This window comes from Grampus griseus, assembly GCF_964374135.1.
Source record: "Grampus griseus genome assembly, chromosome: 2".
In the NCBI taxonomy this organism is placed as follows: Eukaryota; Metazoa; Chordata; class Mammalia; order Artiodactyla; family Delphinidae; genus Grampus; species Grampus griseus.
The window spans coordinates 107,103,113-107,125,100 of NC_139018.1; the positions used below are offsets into that span (position 1 = coordinate 107,103,113).

At 48.0% G+C, this 21,988-nt stretch overlaps 1 protein-coding gene across 6 annotated transcripts in view; it reads right to left on the reverse strand.

Annotated features, from left to right (window-relative positions):
* The window catches only part of DAPK2 (death associated protein kinase 2), a 119,059-nt gene that overhangs the window by 36,007 nt on the left and 61,064 nt on the right, over positions 1 to 21,988 (reverse strand). For 4 of the 6 annotated variants that reach the window (XR_014296302.1, XM_082647386.1, XM_082647383.1 and 1 more), the window contains exons 3-6: positions 16,378 to 16,599; positions 8,440 to 8,578; positions 5,137 to 5,231; positions 4,682 to 4,760 (exon numbers count right to left, since the gene is read on the reverse strand). Coding sequence is in view for 5 of the 6 variants with exons in the window: in XM_082647386.1 (XP_082503512.1) it covers positions 4,682 to 4,760; positions 5,137 to 5,231; positions 8,440 to 8,578; positions 16,378 to 16,599 (535 nt within the window). In the remaining variant the exon portion in view is untranslated. The remainder of the gene's footprint in view (positions 1 to 4,681; positions 4,761 to 5,136; positions 5,232 to 8,439; positions 8,579 to 16,377; positions 16,600 to 21,988) is intronic. The other 2 variants (XM_082647387.1, XM_082647385.1) reach the window with 1 other exon arrangement.

Sequence of the window (21,988 nt, forward strand, 5' to 3'; positions counted from 1 at the left end):
CCAACAGAGTCTCAGAGAGCTGGGGGTGGGCTAAAGCTGGTGCCTACCGGCTCATGAGAGCCTGCTGTTAAATTTGCAGGAATGTTGTAAGCCAGTTGTTAAACTGAGCTATGTACGAATATTATTTTAATATTAAAAATTAAATTATAGAAACATATTTAATTAAATTATATTTAAAATACTTAAAACTTATTACTTCCAGGACTTCCTTGGTGGCGCAGTGGATAAGACTCCACGCTCCCAATGCAGGGGGCCGGGGTTCGATCCCTGGTCAGGGAACTAGATCCCACATGCACGCCACAACTAAGGAGCCCACCTGCCGCAACTAAGACCCCACGCAACCAAATAAATAAATACATTTTTAAAAACGTATTACTTCCTAATTTCTATTAGGAAGTATAAATTTCTATTTCTATTATATTTTATTTCTTTATTTCTATTATATTTTATTATTTTCTATGTTCTTGAGGTTATTTAATGCCTTTTATCTCTGAATGGGGGAAATACTTCATCATGGTATGTTACTGCACCCCTCTTCCTAGCTCTAGTCAGTGTCATCAAGTTGGTGCCTTGAAATTGGCCCCAGTGGGTGTATTTACACCACAGAAATCCACAGACACTACAAATCAGGACTTGATTTCTTGATCCTAGACTTAGGAAGTGCTGCAGAAAATCACTTAATAACAGAGATTAAACTTATAAGGGTGTCGTGTCTATAGCCATTATTTTGTGCTAGCAGAGAAAATTGAAGAAATATTTTTCAATATTCAGAAACCATTATCCAATTCAGCAAAGAAGTCACTCATGTCATTGGCAAACAAGTAAAGCTCCAACACACGTCTTCATTGCTTCATTTTCACCTTACTTATTAACATAAACAAAAATATCAACGAACAGTCCTGTTGGAACTACACTCATTTGTCTATTGCATCCATAGGTTGGTATTGATACAAGACGTCAGCAAAAACCAAGGAAAGTGCTCTACAAGAATCAATTTATTTTTGTGAAATTTACAAAATAAAAGTCTTATATATTTTATTACTTGTAAATTACATTATAAACCTTTATATCAGTAGACTTTATAATAATTTAGTGTGTGTGTACATATGTTTATTGGAGATCCAGCTACTACCAGAACACCACTGCACAGAATCTGAGTAGACTAAGTTACTGTCTGTGCTTCCCAGATGAGGAAACTGAGGGTCAGAGAAGTTAATTAACTTATTCAAGGCCACATGACTAAGAAGTAGTGCAGCTAGGTTTTCACCCAGGTTTTTTCATGCCAAGATACCTTTCCACCACCCTTTACCACTTCCAGAATCAGGTTCTTTCACTCCTACTGAGATCAGCTGCATGGGGAGGGCTAATGGTAGAGATGTGAATGGAACCTAAAAGGTACTATTTGAACACATGATACTTCGGTGGAGGCCAGGCCTGGGCAGGGGCCCAGAGTGGATGGCCGTGGGCAGCTGGAAGTAGCAAAGAGACTCTGAGCACCTAATGGTGATGGCAAAGGTAGTAAGGACAAAAGAGGAGGAGGGCACGGCTTTTTTGTCTTTGTTTCCTCATCTGTAAAATAGGGATCATGATATTCACTCCAAGCCATATCAACCTCACACAGTGTCCTGCCACGTTGGGAATCTGCCCAGCCTGGTGGTAGGAAAGCACCACCTTATTCATTACCCCTTTGGGTGCTTCCATGCCCACCTCCCTTTCTGAATCCCTTTGGAGGAAAGAGAGGAATAGGGAGAAATGTGGCCTCATAGGGAGGCTAGTTAAAATTCACAGCCAGCACTTGGAAGGAGTCTTAGAGTTTACAGGGACCTTTCAGAAACACTGATCTCCCCCTGGCCCCTCACTCCATTCCTGGGTGAGGAAGTGAGGGGCAATATTATCTCCATTTTCAAGGCCAGGAAAGGTCAGAGCCATGACCTCCCCAACCCTACCTAGTAGAGGTGAGACTTAAATGCAGGCTTGACCCACAATCTTCTCCTCTTTCCACTTCCCATGTGGCCTCCTGCTGTATCTCATAAAAAGCAGCTTGTTGGTTTAATGCTCCCAATTCACACATTTACTGCTATATTTCAACTCTTTCAATTATGGCTCTCCATAGTTTAATTTTTGCCACATTTTGTTCCTTCCCTCAACCATTTAGGAGCTCTGTGTCCTCATTTCACTTCTCCTCGGGTCACCCTAGGGTGGCCCTGCAGTAGTTGATGAAGCAGCCAGGATGCATCTCTAGGGCTCTGGGCTCCCATGCTGATGCATGGAGCTGAGATGAAGAGCCCATGGGGCACATACTGAGGCTGGGGCATAAGCTAAGCTTTGGGTATGAGGAACCGGAAACAGGGTCCACCCTCAGAACTTGCCAAGAGGGTAAGGAAATCAGAAAGACTTGTATAAAAGCCTCAACAGCAAAGTAAATCACTACAGAGCCCATGTGGCCTGCTTGGGTTAGAATGTAGAGTGAAAAAAGCAGGAGAGGAAATTGTAGAAGTAGTATAGTTATAACACCTTAACACACACACACACACATGCACGCACGCACATGCACGCGCACACACACACACACACACACACCCCCTGTTCAGAAAAAGCTGGAGAAAATGTAACAAATGTTAATAATGATTATTTTGGAGTAGAGAGTCTGCAGGTAACTTCTTTGTATGTTTCTGTATTTTGTTACTTTTTATAATAGCATAAATGACCATTGACTTCATTTTTTAAGAAAAGTTTATGGGGTACCTTCGGTTCATCTCTTTCCCACAGTCTTATCATTACCTCCAACTGGCCTACTCTCTCCCATCCATTCTCTCTCCACTGCCAGGAGAATTTTCTTTCTAAATAAGAAATAGAATAATGTTTTTTTTACCAATTAAAGGTCTTCCACAAATTATTGTTAATTTTCTTAAGTGTGATAATGGTACTGTGGGTTGGTAGGAGACTGAACTTAATCTTGAGAGATGCTTATTGAAGTGTTTAGAGTGAAGTGTCAAGATAGCTACAATTTTCTTTCCAATTATACCATAATTTTAATAAATTACATACATTTTAATACTTTTAAATTTTTATTAGATATTATTATTATTTTTTTTTAGATATTATTTTTAATTTTAAAAATCACACATATGCACGTGTGTGTGTGTGTATATATATAAAATGCTTTTTATATAAATGTAATTTTTTTTTCTTTTTTAAAGAGAGAAAGAGGTAAAGCAAATGTGGCCAAATGTTGAATGCAGGAGGAGGGCATAATGGTGTTCATTGTATGGTTCTTCTAATTTCTTCAGACATTTTGAAATGTTTTCATAATAAAAAATGTTGAGGGGTAAAAGTCTTCTATGGCTTTGACTGCCTATACAAACTTCTGCCCTAAACTTTTTTTTTTTTTTTTTTTTTTTTTTGCTGTACGCGGGCCTCTCACTATTGTGGCCTCTCCCATTGCGGAGCACAGGCTCCGGACGCGCAGGCTCAGCGGCCATGGCTCACGGGCCCAGCCGCTCCGCGGCATGTGGGATCTTCCCGGACCGGGGCACGAACCCGCGTCCCCTGCATTGGCAGGCGGACTCTCAACCACTGCGCCAACAGGGAAGCCCTGCCCTAAACTTTTACAATCTCACCCGAACCTATCTTGACAGTCAAAACTGCCAAGTCTCACCTCTATTTCATGTTCCAAGGTTTTAGTATGGAAATCATCTCATTCTTGTAAGATCTACTTTCAAATGCATGCACATTTTATAGCAATTAATAGAATACAAATTAATTTTTTAACTATGAGGAATAACGTATTAGAAAGAAAAACTCAGTAACCAGATGAGAAATTAACTGTGCAAAGGATAAATTTATGGCACAGTATAAACCTTCGGATTAACTATGTGTAAAAGGCATGACGCAAGCAAGTAAGAAATCCATACTGTTAGAACCTGGTGAAATAAAAGCTGGTGATACTCAGCTGTGCTTAGTGTCTCCTCACTGGCTAAGTTCAAGTACCAGCCCTATCACTTAGTACCTGTGTGGTCTTGGACAAGTAACTTAACCTCTCTGAATCTCAATTGCTTTATGTGTAAAAAAGTGACAATACCTTGTACCTCAGTGGTAAACACATCATCTACCTGCACCCCCTCTACCTACCCACACCAGCGGGCCTGTCTGTGGTGAATTTACACCACACACTGGGATGGTATTCATGCTGCTGAGGCAGAGAGGTTACCCCTCGGAAGTGAGTGTTTCTTAGTGAGTGTCATGGGTAGATTTTATTTTAGATGGCCTCGGCACCAGTCTCACTGCAGCCATCTCCCCGTAGGTGGTGGACCCTTGGAAGGCAGATACCATATCTTATTGATGCTTGTCACTCTACCCCTTGGTGTACAATAGTCCCTCAATAAATGACACATCACTGAATTGAAATCTGCCTGCCACCTCTTTTGCATTTTCCAGATGATATCCATGCATGCATTTGTCTTCCTAAACCATTCTTTCCTTCATTCACTCATTCATTCAACGATGAGTAACTCATATGTCAGGCACTGCGCTAGAGACAAGAGAAGAAAGTGATGCCCAGAGAGAACTGAGAATTCGGTGATAAATGCTGTCAATGGAAGTCTATACAAGGGGCAAGATAAGCAGGGAAGCAGGTTGGTTCTCAGTTATGCTTTCGCAGGCGTGGGAAAGGCTTGCTTACCCGAGGAAATAGCATTTCTGCTGGGCCTGGAGGATGAGCAGGAAGTCCATAGGCAGAGAAAAGGAAGACGAGCAGCTTCCTGGATTTGAACAGCATGAACAGAGAAGAGGGGCCAGGACATGTATCTGTCATCCTGGTGCCTGGGGCTAGTGTTTTCAAGTGGGGAAAGGTAGATGAGGCCAGAATCAGGGCTCAGGCAGTTTAAGAAAGACCTTAATGTTTAAGAAACATTTTTAAAATGTTTAAACATTTTAACATTTAAAACAGTTTAAGAAACCCCATGCTGAGAAGGGGTTCTTTTATCCTATGGGTGACAAGGGTCTGCCACAGATTTCTGGGCAACAGCATGCCATGATCTGTTTTAACCAAGGCTGTTTATTGTACATTAATTTTTCCATTCACTTGCTCTCTGCCACAAGGTTGGGAGTGTGTCATAAGCAGGGATAGAGCCTTACCATTCCAGCACAATGGCTGACACAGGAGGAGAGGTCATTCCTGTTCCAAAGGCAGGCCAGAGAGCTGATCCTCCGCCATCACCTGCTCCTTCCGGCTGGAAGGTGAGCGTGGAGAACAGGTCATGAGCAGGGGCGTGGAGATAACAATGGTGGCTCTGCTCATGGGGCAGCCAAGCGAGCCTGACTCACTTGGCAAGGAGTAACAGAATACAAGAGGAGGGGAAAGCAGAGGTCCCTCGTGGAGAAGGAGAATCAGGAAGAGAAATGTATTCATATAAAATGAATTTCATATGGTGGGAAACAACATGGAACCAAGAAGTCCCCTCTAAGCTACCAGCTGGACCTTCTGCATGATCCCTCCAGCTGGCAGGAAGTTCCAGCCAAGGGGAACACAGACCCACATGCTGGCTCCAGGAAGTGTCTAGTCAATCACGAGGTGATCCCACTGAGTTCCAGCTATTCATCACTTCTGAAGTTGCCCAGCTGGGCCTGGGCCAAGGGACCCACGGGTAGGGGAGTCAGCAGGCTTCTTGTCCATACCCCTCTAAGGATACAAGGCAGGGTAGGGGTCAGCAGTATCCTCAACCTACCTGCATCCAGGGGAAACCCAGACTGTCTCCAGGTTGCGGAAAACGTCCAGATTGAGCCCAGGAGCCAGACAAGATCGCCCACCAGTAGCCCCACCTAGCAACCAATCTCAGCTCTCTGCTGGGCCATTTAGAATTGCACTAGCAGGCTTCGTTTTCCTAGTCTATGTAACAGGAGGTGTGTTTTCTTTTCCTCTGTTCTGGGAAGCTGCTGTTACAGAGGACCTATCTGGTACCCAGAACTTGATGCTGCTTCTCTCTCAGTTTTACAACTCTGACAGGTAAGCATTATCATTTGTGTTAAAGCTGAAAAACCGAGGTTCAGTTGTTTCCTGGTACACGGTAGAGTGAGGGTGAAGCCCTGACCGGGCTACAACTCCCCCCACTTCAGCAAGCTGCCACAGAAGCCAACCGTACAGTATGGACATGCTCTAGTCATCGGGGCCTGTGGACTCCACACGCCTGCCTCTACCAGCCCCATGAGAGAAAAGACAAAGGAGGCCATTCGGAGGCCAGCCTCCTGGAGCCAGCGAAGACAGAGAAAATAAGTCAACTACCCATAGCATTATCAGGAAGGAGACACACGTGCGATCCAGGTAGCCCGTTTCCTGCTTGGTGTGTGAATACCCGGAGGTCCAAAGCCCTGCCCAGGCCACACACTCCTCAGTGACCCTGACTTTTACCCCGTGACACCTGTGCGAGACTCTGCAAGATGTCTTCTATAGGAGGAATTCAAAATACTGCGACAATCTGGCCTAAGGAGGGGAGACTCACAGCAGGTCACCCCACGGGGCACAGTAAGAGCTGGGGTGGGATCCCTGTACGGGACGTGAGCCCACACCCTGATGTAGCCTCTGAGACCACAAGACACCATACCGTCTCTGGGCCAGCCCTGCCAGCCAGAGCTTGGGTGTCATCCTGGACTCTGCCTTCCCCCTCATGTCCCACATCTAGTTAGGTACCTAATCAATCCTCAGAGCAACCTCTATAAAAGGTCTTGACTCTATCCCCTCCTCAAATTAGTTTGGCACTTGCCACATCCCACCCAGATTACTGTCCCCATTCTATCCGTGCTCCCAGCTGGAGGGCCCTTTCTGAAACACACATCTGCTCGCCTCACCTCCCTGCTCATCTGGCCCATGTCTCTCAGTGTAAAGTTCAACCACCCTGGCTTAGCTCCCATGGCCTGTGTCTGCCTCCTGCTCTCCTCCTGGCTTCTCCATTCAGCACATTCACCCTTTGCCTGTACTATCCTGAATGCATTGTGTTATTTCAGGACCATGTACCTGCTGGCCTCACTTCCTTAGAAGGCCCGTCCCCTCTGATAACTCCTGGCAGTCCTTCAAAACTCAATTCAAATACCACCTCTTCCAGGAAGCCCCTCTCGGATACTCCAGTCTGACTTAGATGGCTTCTCATTTAGACCCCCAGCCCCCCAGTACTTCCCTCTATCACAGCACTTAGAGTTGTTGGTCTCTCTTTTATGATTCCTGCACAAGTTCCTGGAAAAGAGGAACTAAGTTCAAACTCAGTTGATTTTGTACCTGTAGCAACACCCAGGCACCCAGCACAATGCTTGAAACACAAAAGTAATTTCTGGATAGAAAAATCAGTGGGTCGGACTTCCCTGGTGGTGCAGTGGTTAGGAATCCACCTGCCAATGCAGGGAACACGGGTTTGATCCCTGTTCTAGGAAGATCCCACATGCTGCAGAGCAACTAAGCCCATGCACCACAACTACTGAGCCTGCACGCCACAACTACTGAAGCCTGTGTGCCTACAGCTCGTGCTCCGCCACAAGAAAAGACACTGCAATGAGAAGCCCGTGCACCACAACGAAGAGTAGCCCCCGCTCACCGCAACGAAGAGTAGCCCCCGCTCACCGCAACTAGAGAAAGCCCGCAAGCAGCAACAAAGACCCAATGCAGCCAAAAAAAGAGAAAAAAAAAAAATCAGTGGGTCTCCTCCCCAATAAATGGGTCCCTCTGATTACAGGTTGGGGGATCTTTATGCTTCCGGTGACTGTAAAGGCTCATCAGCCTATGCAACTGAGCTCAGCTACTGTGGGAACTGATCCTTCTACTCTGACTACACTCTTGCTTTGTGAAGTCCTGTGTGGTCACAGTGAACTTTCTCGACCCTGAATACCAGTTACCACAAATGATCAGTGGCCCCTGGAATCAGTTTTATGGCCACAGTAAGGGGCAGAGTGGGGGAGTACAGCCAGTGGTCACTGGGCTCTAAGATTTATAACCTCTGGTCAAAGGATGCTGGACACTGTGCTGGGTCCAGAGAGCCAGGCAACCTCAGCAGTATTCATCTGAATGCGTCTAGCTCTGCCCGCTCAGGAGTTAGCTCTTGGTTACTGAAAAGTTCAGTCTTGTGAAATGGGTTTGGTTTCAAGTTTCCTGTCATTGGCTTACTTATTTAAAAACTACACCCTATGTATTTCCTGAAAGAGATAAGGTGCCAGTGGTCTGATTCAGAAGCTTCTTGCCATCAGCCCCTATGTGAAAAAAACCTTATCTGAGAAATGAAACTCAGGAGGGGGACACTCCTGTGGCATCATTTCTTTCCCAGGAGCTCAGAGTTTTCAACTGTAAGATGAGGGAGGAAGGCCTAGTGGGCGCTGACCCCTCCTGGCAATGACATTGGGAGAGACTGGGCCCATTCTTCCTAACCTGATTCTTTTCCCTTTCCCCCCCACCCCACTGACCTTGAGATCAAAGTGAGCAATTTTCTTGGCATGAAGGTAGTTCACCCCTTCCAGGATCTGCTTAATGAAGCTGGTGGCCTCCTCCTCACTCAGGGACTCCTTCTGGGCCAGGAAGTCGAAGAGCTCTCCTCCGGACACTCTGCAAGACACCAGTAAGGAGGGCCCAGGCCCAGTCAGTCCTGTGTGTCCTGAGCCCAAGCCCATGGGTGTAACCCCTGACCCTGTCTCCAGGCACCGTGCTTAGCAGAATCCCCTCACTCATCTCTGGGGCTCTATCCAGCCAGCCCAGGGACTGACTTTCCTTCTATTTCTACTTGCTATGTTCCTCCCTTTGGATCACAAGGGCAGGAACCACCCTTAGGGTGTCACCAGAAGGGTCTCTGCTCACACTCTAGGCCCAGGTCCCTTGTTATCCTAGGTGCTACCCCTCCCCACCATATGACTCAAGTGACAGAGGACAGAAACAAGTGCTGTGGGATGACAAAGAGGAATATATGCTGGGACAGAAACTGGAGGCTTAGGTTCCAGTCCAGTCCTGCTACTGGATTTGGACAACTCACTCCCCTGCCCCCTCCAGTCAGGCCTCAGTTTTCTCACCTGCAAAATGAGCAGACTGATCAAGATGGTTCCCAAAGCCCCTTTCTTTCATCTTGTAAAAGATGACCTCTTCAAAGACATGTCCCTAATTTAAACATCAAGACCCATTAATTACATTCATCTCTAAAAACTCTAAAATACTGCTTTTGTCCTCACATTCCATGCTCCTGCACCCTATGTTTGATGTGGCAGGAATAGAGAGACCCATGGAGCAAAAAGACTAGTTTACAGTTTTATCTGAATTGGGGATTTATGGTTGCCAGATAAAATAGGAGATTTTGATTTGCTAAATCTGGCAGTCCTACTGGGTTTGTTTGGCCTCTGACAGATGCTGGAGTGTCCAGCCAACACGTGCTTCTCTGGAGCTGCAACATAGCCAAGGGTCACCCCAGGAAAAGATCTCAGGAAGGGATCTGGGCCAGAGAGTCCAGGAACTCAGGATCACCTGGAAAACCTGTTTAAAATGCAGATTTCCGGGTCCCACCACTGACCCTACCAAATTAGATTCTCTAGCAGCAAGGCCTCAGAACCTGTATTTTTATAATAACAGCAACATAGTAATGGTAATTAATATTCACTGAATACTTACTCTGTGCATAATGTATACTTTTTGTACATTATCTCATTTAATCATCACAATACCCTATGAGCTAAAGTACAATACTATTAGTTTCCTATTTCACAGTTGAAGAGACAGAGGCTCAGAGAGGTTAAGTCACTTGCCCAAGGTCAAACAGCCTGTAAGTGGTAGAATCAGGATTCAAACCCAGGCAGAATGACGCCCAACCACTATATCACAGAGCGTCCTCAAATGATTTTCATATGGCCAGAATGGCTTCTGTCCCAGTTTTGGGACTCATTTACTCCCTGCCACCTAGTCCATCCTAAATAAAGAGCCTCAAAATCTTTTTTCCTTTCTTTAAAAGTGTCCAGAAGCATACATAGACCCACTCATCAATCTTAGCATCATGAAAAACAGAACAACTGAACACAATGTCATACAATAGGAAGTATACAGCAACACCTACAAAGTACTGCAACTTAAAAAACGGAACCTAAACCTGCTTAAGCCTCTTGTTCAGTGCTATTGACAGAACTCTGCAGTGATGGAAATATTCTCTCTATATGCTGTCCAGTATAGCAGCCACTAGTCACATATGGCTAGTGAGGATTTGAAATATGGCCAATGCAACTGAGGAACTGACTTTTAAATTTTAATTCATTTTACTTCAAAAACTGAAGTGGTGTAAAATATTTTCCTTTAAATACAACTTTATTTTTTTGGCAGGATTGCACTCTAACCATTGCATTGCAAATGAACTGAAATGTGCTGTAAGTGTAAGATACACACTGGGTTTTGAAGACATAGGATGAGAAAAAGAATGTAAACTATCTCATTAATAAGTTTTACAGTGATTACATGTTCAAAGGATAATATTTTGTATATACTGAGTTAAATAAAAAATATTATTAAAACTAATTTCCGGGGCTTCCCTGGTGGCGCAGTGGTTGAGAGTCCGCCTGCCGATGCAGAGGACATGGGTTCGTGCCCCGGTCTGGGAAGATCCCACATGCCGCAAAGCGGCTGGGCCATGGTCGCTGAGCCATGGTCAGAGTGAGCCTGTGCGTCCAGAGCCTGTGCTCCGCAACGGGAGAGGCCACAACAGTGAGAGGCCCGCGTAACGCAAAAACAACAACAATAACAACAACACAAAACCCTAATTTATCTAGGCCTTTTTACTCCTTATTCAATATGGCTGCTGGAAAATCTGGCATTTCCACTGCATATGTGGTTTGCACTATATTTCTACTGAACATCACCAATAGGAAGGGTATCTTGTTTAGGTCTAACTATAGGTTTCAGGAAATACAGGACATAGAGGAACAAGTTAAACAACACCATGAGGAAGGGATAAGACGAAACCAGATTGTGAGACAATCAACAGGACAAATGACCTAATTCTCCCAACAAATCAATAGCATCAAAAAAGGGAGGGAGGGCTTCCCTGGTGGCACAGTGGTTAAGAATCTGCCTGCCAATGCAGGGGACATGGGTTCGATCCCTGGTCTGGGAAGATCTCACATGCCACGGAGCAACTAAGCCCGTGCACCACAACTACTGAGCCTGCACTCTAGAGCCCGCAAGCTACACTACTGAAAACCGCAAGCCTAGAGCCCGTGTTCCGCAATAAGAAGCCTGTGCACTGCAACGAAGAGTAGCTCCCGCTCACCACAACTAGTGAAAGCCCGCGCGCAGCAACAAAGACACAATGCAGCCAAAAATAAATAAATAGATAAATAAATAAATAATTTTAAAAGGGAGGGGAGGAGAACTGCCATAGAATAAGAGACATGGGAAACAAAAGAACCAGACACAGCATGTGGACTTCCCTCATTTGGATGCTAATTCAAATAAAACAACCGTAAAAAGGTATCTTTGGGTCCATCAGGAATATCACTACGGACTGGAGTGCAGACAGCCTCAGTGGTCTGGGGCGTGGCTGGCTGGATCATTCTGTCAGGTGTGATAAATCCATGGTGGCTGCATTTTAAAAACTGCAGTCAATGAGAGATGCATACTAAAGTGTTTGTATGTAAAATGACATGATGTCTGAGGCTTGCTTTAAAGTACTGCAGCAAACAAACAGTTGGAGTCGGGGGAAGTAGGATTTGATGTAAAACAAGACTGGCAAAATGGTGATAATGTGAGGCTGGGGGATGTGCCTAGGAGGGTTCTTACATCCTTCTCTCTACTTCTGTATATGTTTGAAATCCTCCATAATAAGAGGCTAACAGTAAACTTCTAGGGAAGCAAACTCCTCGCTCTCCCTCAGTGACCCCTGCACAGAAACCATCATCACTTGGAAGTTCTTCCGTAACAGATGAGGAAACCAAGCCCACAGGAGGGGAAGTGGTCATGCAAGGTCTCCTGGCAAGAGAGCGCATGGTCAAGACCATGTCCAAGTCCCAGACCCCAGTCCAGTACCATGCACCATATCATTGTTGGGGGTGGTAGTGCTGGAAGAGGGCTTGGTTTTGAGTTTATTTAGAGTTCGCCACCTGTGTGATGTTACTTCCCCAAGCATTCTCTCACTTGAGACTCACATCTGCCCTGAGGGGTAAATGGAACTTCTGTCCTGGTTTCCCAAACAAGGAAACTGGGGCCCCAAGAGAGCAGTGACTTGCCCAAGGTGACAGAGCTAGTAAGTGGCAGAACCAGGATTTAGATCCAGATCTTCTCAATCCCGGTGCACCACGTGTTCCTCTCACCACACTCTACCCATATGATAAGGCTCGAGTTGCTGATGCAAAAAAGAAAACCCAAAGCCACCCCAAACCCTAGGCTGTCATCTGCCATCCCTGTCCAACTGCATCCGTGCCCTAACACACTGGGCTGCCACTGTCTGGCTGGCTCTCTCCCCAGCTAGATTACCTTTGCTTCCACAGCACCTTGTGCAAGACATTCAAGAGAAGGTGGGCGAATAAAAAAAAAAAAAGGAAAGAAGTAAGACATTTAAAGTATCAACAAGGCACAGAATATTCTGTATCATACAGAAGTGAAGTCTTGGCATTTTCAAGAGACCTGTCGAGAGTCTTCTGTAAATTTTCAAATCCACAGTGTCCCTCAGGAACACAAGGACCTAGCCCAGTCCTTGTTTTTATACTTCCAGCCTTGCTGGGTGGTGCTAGGCTGTGACCTCGGGCATATCCTGCCCTTCCTACCTTAAACAGAACACTGAGTAAATGTAAAAGAACTTCATGATAATGTGGATGTGTTCTGTCACCCAAAATTACTGATGTAAAGGCCCAGGTAGGGTGAGGACTTTGGGGGACAGTAATCAGCTGTTCTGTTTGAAGGTGTGATCTGGGCAGCAGACAGAGTGAGACATGATCTCCTTTGGACGAAGAGGGGAACAGCCATGGTGACCCTTAGAATTGTCCCCAGAGACTTGGAAAGGTGGGATGAGCCTGCCGGGTATCTGTCCCAGCCCTGGACACCCAGGCCAGGGACACTCACATCAATCCTCAGGCACCTGTTCTCAAGGCCATCAAGGAGCCTGGGTTTTGTTTCTACCCCCAAACCTAGTTTCTCCCAAGGGCTTCTCAGCCCCAAGATCTCTGCCATGGAGTCATCCCCACTCTACCCAAGCTTCTCTCCTCTCACACCCCTAAACAATTTGACTTAAAGAGGAAAAGCAAAACCTAAGAGCCAGCCTCTGCTCTCCTCCAGTGTCCCCAGGACCAGTCGCCTTCCTGCTAATCTGACCCTTGCCTCCTTCCTCCCTGCAGTTTCATCCGGCTGCTAGAAATGCTTTTCAGAACTCTTTCAAAAGCAACCAACCATTTAGAGGGAGTGCTCAAATGACCTGTGTAGGCAGTGATTTGGGAAGGATGCTGCCAGAGCTGTTGGGGCCCAGAAAGCTGGACTCAATTCAAGGCCTGGGAAGCATTGCCACCACCTTGGAGCGCTCTGTCGGGCCCTGCCCTGGTATGCTCCCGCCGCTGTATTGCTTTCCACAGCTTGGAGTCAGGGAGGCCCCAGAGAGGTCAGGGGCCTGGGATGGAAGGGCTGCCCAACCCTCCCAGGGCAGACCTACATTTTTCAGAGCCAGCTCCACATGTGGCATGAGTTAATCTACTGAGAGTTTGAAAATATTCTTTACACCCTACAGAAGTCAACTTACATGGACAACTCAATCCTTCCCAACCCTGCCATCACCAGTCCTGCTGCACAGGCGATCATGGACAGGGTAAAAACAGCTGAAGGGGACTTAAATCAGGGTTGGGAATGTCCTCTGAGCACTGGCCACTTCAGCTGAAGCCCTGCACTAAACAGCGCTGAGAGGTAGATCCATCCACAAACCCTGCAAATATCAACTGAGCAGGTGGGCTCTGACACCCGTGTTTACGTACCAGGCAAACCCACTAGCCTAGCAGGGCACAGTGAGGACCAGGAGGCCAAAGGCTCCTAAGCAGCCCAACAGAGGTCACCACGTCCAAACATAAAAGCCCATGAGGGCTTCCCTGGTGGCGCAGTGGTTGAGAGTCTGCCTGCCGATGCAGGGGACACGGGTTCGTGCCCCGGTCCGGGAAGATCCCGCGTGCCGCGGAGCGGCTGGGCCCGTGAGCCATGGCCGCTGAGCCTGTGCATCCGGAGCCTGTGCTCCGCAACGGGAGAGGCCACAACGGCGAGAGGCCCGCGTACGGCAAAAAAAAAAAAAAGTGAAAATGACAAAAAAGTATCATAACTGTAAAAGACAATAATGAACCCTGCCTTAAAACAAATGACCCAGGGCTGGCAAGGCTGCAGGCAGAAAGAAACGCTCCCATGTTACACGTGATGCTGGTTAACCTGTCCTATGAAAGTGAGGATACCAAGAGCCCTAAAAATGTCAGCCCGACTGCCCCATTCCTGAGGATCTGTCTAAAAAAATTAATCCAAAAGAAAAGGGGGAAAACACAGGAAGAAAGTTGTTTTATGGCAGTAAAATGCGTAATGGTTAAAAGCTGGAAATTAAAACACCAAATGTCCAACAACAGGGAGATACGGGTATGTAATGTAATGAAACATGATATAGTCAGTTAAAAGGGAAAAAGCTATTCATGGCATTACGTTAACTGGGGGAAAAGTAGAGCAGGAAATTGTACAAGTACAATGCTCGCACGCAAATAGATAAAGACTGAGAGGAACCACAGGGAAACAAATAGCTGTGTTTGGGTGGTAGGCATATGAATGTAATCCTTTTTAGTTGCTGTAAAGTTTTGACAACAGACTTTTAAAGAATTGGCCTGGCTTTCCCAGCAAAGGTGGGCTTGTCACTCTCTGCTGGGAACCAGTGCTAACCCTTAGTCTTGGGGCTTGCCACACCTCGGGCCATCCAATTGGCTGGCTACATCTGTGGGAACCCACCAGCCTTGTCTGAGTGAGGCAGGTGTATACACTGACTGGTCCAATTGGCTAAGAGGTCCCTGGGAGAAACACAGAGGACATTGGGAGTTAGACAAAGGGAGAGCATGGGTAATTCTATGCACTTAAATATTGAGATGGATAATTTAAGAATCCAATGCAAAAGTATGCAAATGCCCATCTGCTACATAAATCTATAGGCTGACAACACCAGAGCATAGTTCTCAAATTAGAATGGTCTCAAATGTCAGGTGGTCCACCCAACCCACAGGTAGGTTAAGGATGGCTGCCTGCTTTATAGATGAGAGCTGAAGCTCAGAGGGGTGAGGTGACTTGCCCCAGGTCACAAAGTCAGGGATTGCTGAGACAAATGCTGCCACTTCTCTGCTAACTGGCAGACGCCTCACGCCTCTGAGGCTCAGAACATTCTTGACACCCGGTCTTGCTGCTTGACTAGACACAGCCATTTCAACCTGTGCCACAGCCCAACTCAAACTCTACTAACCGCCGGAGGCCCACCTCCACCTCCCCAATCCATGGGGGGCACCTCCAGGAGGGACACCAGTTGGCCAACCAACCCCTGGAGTCGTGGTGTCACCCATCCAAATTCCACCAGACCGTGAAGGATTCCCCTACAGGGCTAGCCCAAGGCCATCCCACCTCAAGCGCATAGCTATCTGCACAAGCAGCGTTGGACCCAGTCCTGGCCCCGCCACTTCCTGGTTGTAGGATCTTGTAAATGACCCAGCCTCTCAGTGTTCTCGTCTGTAACATGCAGGTAATAAGAGTCTCCATGGGATAGGACTGTTATGAGGATTAAATGAGGTAACAGACATTCTCAGCAAAGTGAATACAAAGTCCTCTTGGCGTAAGTGGGACACTACCCTGAACACAGCTTCTGTGAAGACTGAACAAGACAACACGAAGGACCTAGCAAACGCCTGGCTTACAGCAGGGCCCTCTAAGTAATAGTTACTATGATAACAATAAAGGCATCAAACACAGCACAAAGGCGGGGCGGTTCTTCCCAGGAAAGGGCTGAGAAGGGCTTTGCAGAGCCTGGAGGATGTTTGTTCTTCCCTTCCTCATAGAACAGACTCTCCCTGACAGCCCCCTGCTCCGCCTTCCACCCTCTGCCCCCCTCATGCTCCCACGTGCTCACCAGCCAGGAAAGGACCCCAGCACTCCCCACTTCTTCCCTCTGATCCCCAGGGTCCAGTGAAAGTCAGACCTAGACACTCGCCCTCAGTCCCTGCTGCACAGCAAGCCCGGGTTCAGGAGGAGGATGGGGTGAATGAAGGAAACCACTTCCCACTGACTTCATCTCCTCCAGGTCGGGCTTCTGTCAGGTTGTTGCTCCCTCTGGGGCCTGTGGCTGGAGCTCCCCCGCGCCCTGCTGCCCCGCCCGCCCCCAGTCCCAGGCACCCACTCACAGCTCGAGGATGAGCACCACGTCAGTGCGGTTCTCGAAGACGTCGTGCAGCGTGATGACGTTGGGATGCAGCACCTGCCGCAGGATGCTCACCTCCCGCTCGATCTCCTCCCGGCACACACCCCGCCGGCTGGCCTGTCTCTGCCGCTTCTTGATGAACTTGGCTGCGTACTCCAGCCCCGTGCTCTTCTCTCGGCACTTCTTCACGATGGCGAACTGGCCGCTGTGGGGACACAGACCCACACAAGGAGGGCATCACTGTGGTTACTGGGGAAGTGACCTGGTTGTCACCCCTAGGTCACAGTAACTCAGAGTCATTCTTCCAGGGCAGGACAAATCATGCCACCAGACAGCATCCCCACCTGGCCATCAACCAGTGACTGAGACAGAGTAAGTACTGGGCTTCCCTTCTGTTCATATGAATCCTTTACCTTTTACTAGGAAGGAATGTTGGTATTGTCACTCCCAGTGTACAGATGGGAACACTGAGGCCCTGAAAGGCTACTGGTTTGATCTGGATGACACAGTTTCATCGTTCCAAAGCCTCAGCTAGAACCCCTGTCTTGTGTCTACCAGATGAAATCACAATGTCCAGAGGTTTATACTACTTAATGAAAAGATATTTAAGGAAAAGCAGGACTTTCCTGGTGGTCCAGTGGTTAAGACTCCATGCTCCCACTGCAGGGGGCACAGGTTTGGCTGGGGAACTAAGATCCCACGTGCTGTGAGGTGCGGCATAAATAAATAAAAAAATAAATAGAATAAAAAGCAAAAAATGGTCAGCATGGGCAAAATACTAACAGTAACAATCCTTTGTTTGGGTCTCCCTTATCTGGAGGCAAGTACAAATTCATCTATTTGGAATTGTGAGGGGACAAAGCAGCTCTATAGTCTCATGTTTGTACCTTTGTTTCCAACCCCTCCCAACAAATAAAAATCTCAATTACCTGACATGAGCCAAGTAGTCAGACTACAGGGGACAGAGCTAATATGAGGATGACGCACTTAAGGACGAGGCCAGAGGCTATGCCAGCTGGGTTCGGGGGGATCCTGGTGGAGGTGAGGGTGGGGTGGAGGCAGCCTAACATTGTTAGTAAGCACAGTGGGTGTTCATCACGGTGAGAAGACTGATAGGACCACAGAATCGTAAAATGTTAGGAAACTGAGGCACAGGAGACATCAAGTGACTCACTTGAGGTCATCACAGAGTTAATGGCAATGCCAGGCCCCAGGGCCGAGTGCCCAGCCCACTGTTCACAAAGCCACTAAGATAGTTAAAGGAGTCAAGATGATGCTCAGTGCCCTTCAGGGCTGGGCCTGAAAATCGTTCACTCCAGGGACCCAGACAGCCATCATGAAATGGTGTCCTTGCCAGAGTGGCAGGTGGCCCTAGGCCAGCCTCCCTGAGTGCTTCAGGGGCAGCCCCCCCACCACACACACACACACACACACACACACACACACACACACACACACACACAGAAAAGGGCAGCAGCCTCCTGTTTCACCATCTCAGTCCAGGCAGTCGGTGGGGACCACTCGAAGTCCCTGGTGACTGCCCAGTGGCCACCCTCCTGTGGGTCTTCCCACTTCCCTTCCATCACTGCCCCATGTTTTCTTGCCAACCACAATACCCACTGCTTGAGACAGAACTCAGAAAATGTTAAGGTTCAGCTTAATGGCTAAACAAGGGGCCATGAGACTCCACACTTTAGAAGTACTCTCTTAGTGGCTCTGGAGTAAAAGTTACACACAAGTGCTCTGGATATATGCCTCAACCTCAGAAAACAGCATCACATCTGAACCGCTCCATTACTAGAATAATCCTTAGTGAGACAGCCTTCAAAATAAACCAAAGTGATAAAAAAAAAAAAAAGTCAAGTAGAGCGAGTAAGGAATAGCTATGCCAACACTTAAATAGCATTCTGTGGCAACCACCTTAGAGATGCCAAACACATGTTCATGCATGTCTCCATCCCCTCATCCCCCAATCACCCAGTGCTACCTGAGCATCTACTCTGTGCCAGGCTCTGAGCTGCACAGTAAGGGGCAGGGACCAAAGGCACACACATCAGATACAGATGGAGCTCTGGGGAGGGAGAGAGCCCTGGCTGCTTGGCTGGGCTGGGAAGCCTTTGTGCAGCCAAATGTATATCACACTGTCTGCTAACTCTAAACTATTAGAGTTAACTCAGCTATGTATGCCCCAAATATTGGCTCTGGGCTGTCTACACACTAGGGGTTGACCCAGGTGGAGTGAAGCCAAGCCTCCCAAAGTCAGAGGGAACACATTCAGTGAGATCTCTGGTCACCGGAAGCTGCTTTGGGCCTTGGGACATCAGGTTGCTAGTGGGTACCACCAAACCCTGGACAAAGCCTCCAGTCCCAGGCAGCTGGAAGTCTCTGTGTCGAGATGGCCACGCTCCTTTCCTCTCTCTCTGACACCTCAAGGGGCCTGGCACTGGCAGCCCTGAGGGATGGGAAAACCAAAGCTTAAGGATTTTAAGCGATTTGTTTAAGTTTACAGAGCACAGAGGTGGAGGCACAGGGATTTTATAAGGCAGAGCTAAATATTTCAGGTTGCCTTGACAGAGCTTTCCCTTTGCCTGTGAGGGAAACGGGGGCATTTTTCTGTATCACATGCCTGAAAAATTCCTCCAACTCTCAAAAAGCAAATGAGTGTTTGCTCTTCCTGGTTGAGTGTTCTCTCTGGGAGAGCAGCTGCGGCAATGAGAGGTGACTGGGGGTCAGGCCTAACACGAGCAAGCGTCTTCCTCCAGCCAAAAGGAGGTATTCTGAGAGTGCGTGACTAACACAGACCCAAATACCAAGGAACGTCACTCATCTTCCCTCTCTTCACGGGACAGCGGTCCTCTACTCAACCTGCCCTGGAGAGCCTCAAGGAGAGCCAAGGCCACTTGCTGGCTTTCCCCTCTCTCCTTGAGCTGGTACTGGGAAGTGTGCAGAACACGCTCCACGAGGCCAGCCCTGGGGCAGGGAGGCCTTGGGCAGGGAGAGCAGCCTTCCGGGTCAGACAGGCCTGGCCTCAGGAAACTTACGCCGCCTGGCTACCTGCTCTGAGCAGCAGTTTCCTCATCTGTAAAATGGGAACTGTGATTCCCTACCAGGGAATTGTGAAGACCGGAAATACGTCATGCCGGCCCACAGGCAGCTCCAGTAAACGGTGACTATTACGTCTTATTGGTTAGTGGCTCACGTGAAGGCAGACGTCACTGATCTACATGGTCTGCGATGTGTGGCCAGGGCGTCAGTGCGATTTTAACACATCCCCACCCCACCCCCTGACGAGTCCAGTGCACAACCAGATATGGGGATATCTTTGTTGTAAGCAATTAACCAACTCTTTTCATCCTTAGAGCAGTGGTTCTCAACCCTGGCTGTACACTGGAATCACCAGGGGAATTTTTTTTTTTTTTGGCCACACTGCACGGCATGCGGGATCTCAGTTCCCCAACCAGAGATCGAGAGATCGAACCCGTGCCCCCTGCAGCGGAAGCGCAGAGTCTTAACCACTGGGCCACCAGGGAAGTCCCAGGGAATTTTAAAATTACTGCTGCCTGGGTCCTACCTCCAGAGATTCTGATCTCCAGGGTCTGGGCTGCAGCCTGGGAATCAAGATATCTAAAAGCTTTCCGGGTGACCGTGACGTGCAGTCCAAGCTGAGAAACACCAACTTACAACAGTCTTCTGATTATCTCCATTTTCTAGGTGAAAAAAGTACACCACTGTTACTCGTATTATTCCTTGCCCTTTTCAGTATTGATATATTACCCTCTCCCTTAGTTCTTTGATCTGATCATTAGAAGGAGGATGGGAGGGGAGAAGGGTAAGGGGGGGAGGAGTATCATCTCTTCCACCAGGACAGTTTTTCCTTGATTTGCAAATCAAGGCAGAAGACCACCCCGGGCTCTGGGAAATAACAGGAATGGAAGTTTGCAGTTGGGCACCCCCTGGTCACTGTACCCACAGCAGATGCACGAAAGCCAAACCTGAGGTGGCTTCGTCACGCCCCCCAGAAGACCCAAGGGCAGGTGGAAGCAGTGATGGTGATGAGCCCTTGTCTGCCCATCAGGAAGGCTCTGAAGCCAGAAATTCAGGCCCTGGGATGCAGAAGTCGCTCAGCTAGGCTACGGGGCAAGGGGTGGACAGAGAGAGCCCCTCTAGGTTAGGACAGAGCCACCCAGGGTATATCCCGGGAGGGAGCAGAGAGGAGCCATCCGACCATAAGGGAAGTGACTGCCAACACTAATTCAAAAATTATGGGAATGCTGAAACACTGATGTACATAGGCAGAGCAGGCATATTCCTATTCCCGCCTCCCTAGCAAGAGTCAGTTCCTAACCTGAATGCAGCAAACGGATGGTAGTCCGGAGGTCCAAGTTCTGGTCCCCGTGACCTGCCACCAAAGCTTCGTGGGCTTGGACAAGGAGCTGCCTTCTCAGTTGTTCTCCTCCACCTGCCACCTGAGGTTTCACCTCAGAAAGCTTCCTGTCAGAAAGCTCCTAAGAGCCCATGACAACTCTGAACAGAAATGAAGCCTTCCCTTCACTCTCCAAATTCTATCTCTGGGCTGATGTCTGGAGACTTGGGTTCTGGTCAGGGCCCGTCCACTAACTGGTCATAACCCTGGGCAGCCTGTTCAACTCCCTGGGCCTCAGGGTCCTCCCTGGTCAAATGTGGATGAGAAAACCCCGCCTGTCCACCTCACAGGGCTGTTGGGGAAATCATGAGATAACGCCTGACAAAGGACTTAACTATCCAGCACAGTAGAAAAGCAGGAGGTGGGGGTGGGTGGAAAGCTGAGCCGGAGGCTGGCTTGCAAAAGTCACGTAGGAGGGTTTCCGCGAAGGACAGTAAATCCACAAGACACAGAAACTACCTTCCCTGCTCCTGCCAGCTGCTCTCCTGCAAGTATGTCAGGAACACGCCGCTCTTCCCAGGCCGAGGGCCCAGCCCCTCACTCACTCAGTGCCCTGGGAGAACAGAGCAGGCTGCGTGAAGATCAGCGTCACAGTCACAGACAGAACTCGGCAGGGCCCAGGGTGGCACCCCATGAGGGTCTCCTGTTGTTTGCCCAGGAATCAGATGAGGAGTAAACCTAGACCGGCTTCTCAGAACTCAAAAATAGTGTTGCTGTCTCCAACACCAGCTCCTAAGCTTCATGGAAGAGCCTGGCTCAATTACCACCGAATTCTTCACCGCCAAAGAATAATCTGGGCGTGACCCAAATCTCACACCCTGAGATAGATTTTGTATAGCAATGTGGACATCCCAGCATTTACATCCAGCTTTTCTCTCTGCAAGCTAACTGTAATTTTATTCTCTCTTTTAATATTTGCAGGTACCATTCTTAGCTCCATTTTACAGATCAGAAAATGGAGGCTTAGGGAGGTTAAGTGACTTGGTAGTTGGGCCAGGTAGCAGGCCCTGATAGCAGGGTTAGAACATAGAGTCAGGTCAACTGACTCCAGCTTCAGTGAGACTCTCAAGGTAACTAGCCAGCAGTGATGTACCAAACAGTGAGGAGGGGGCCCACCCCAGAATGGAGGAGCATTTTATCGCTGACAGCATTGAGAATTGCCAGTGCATGA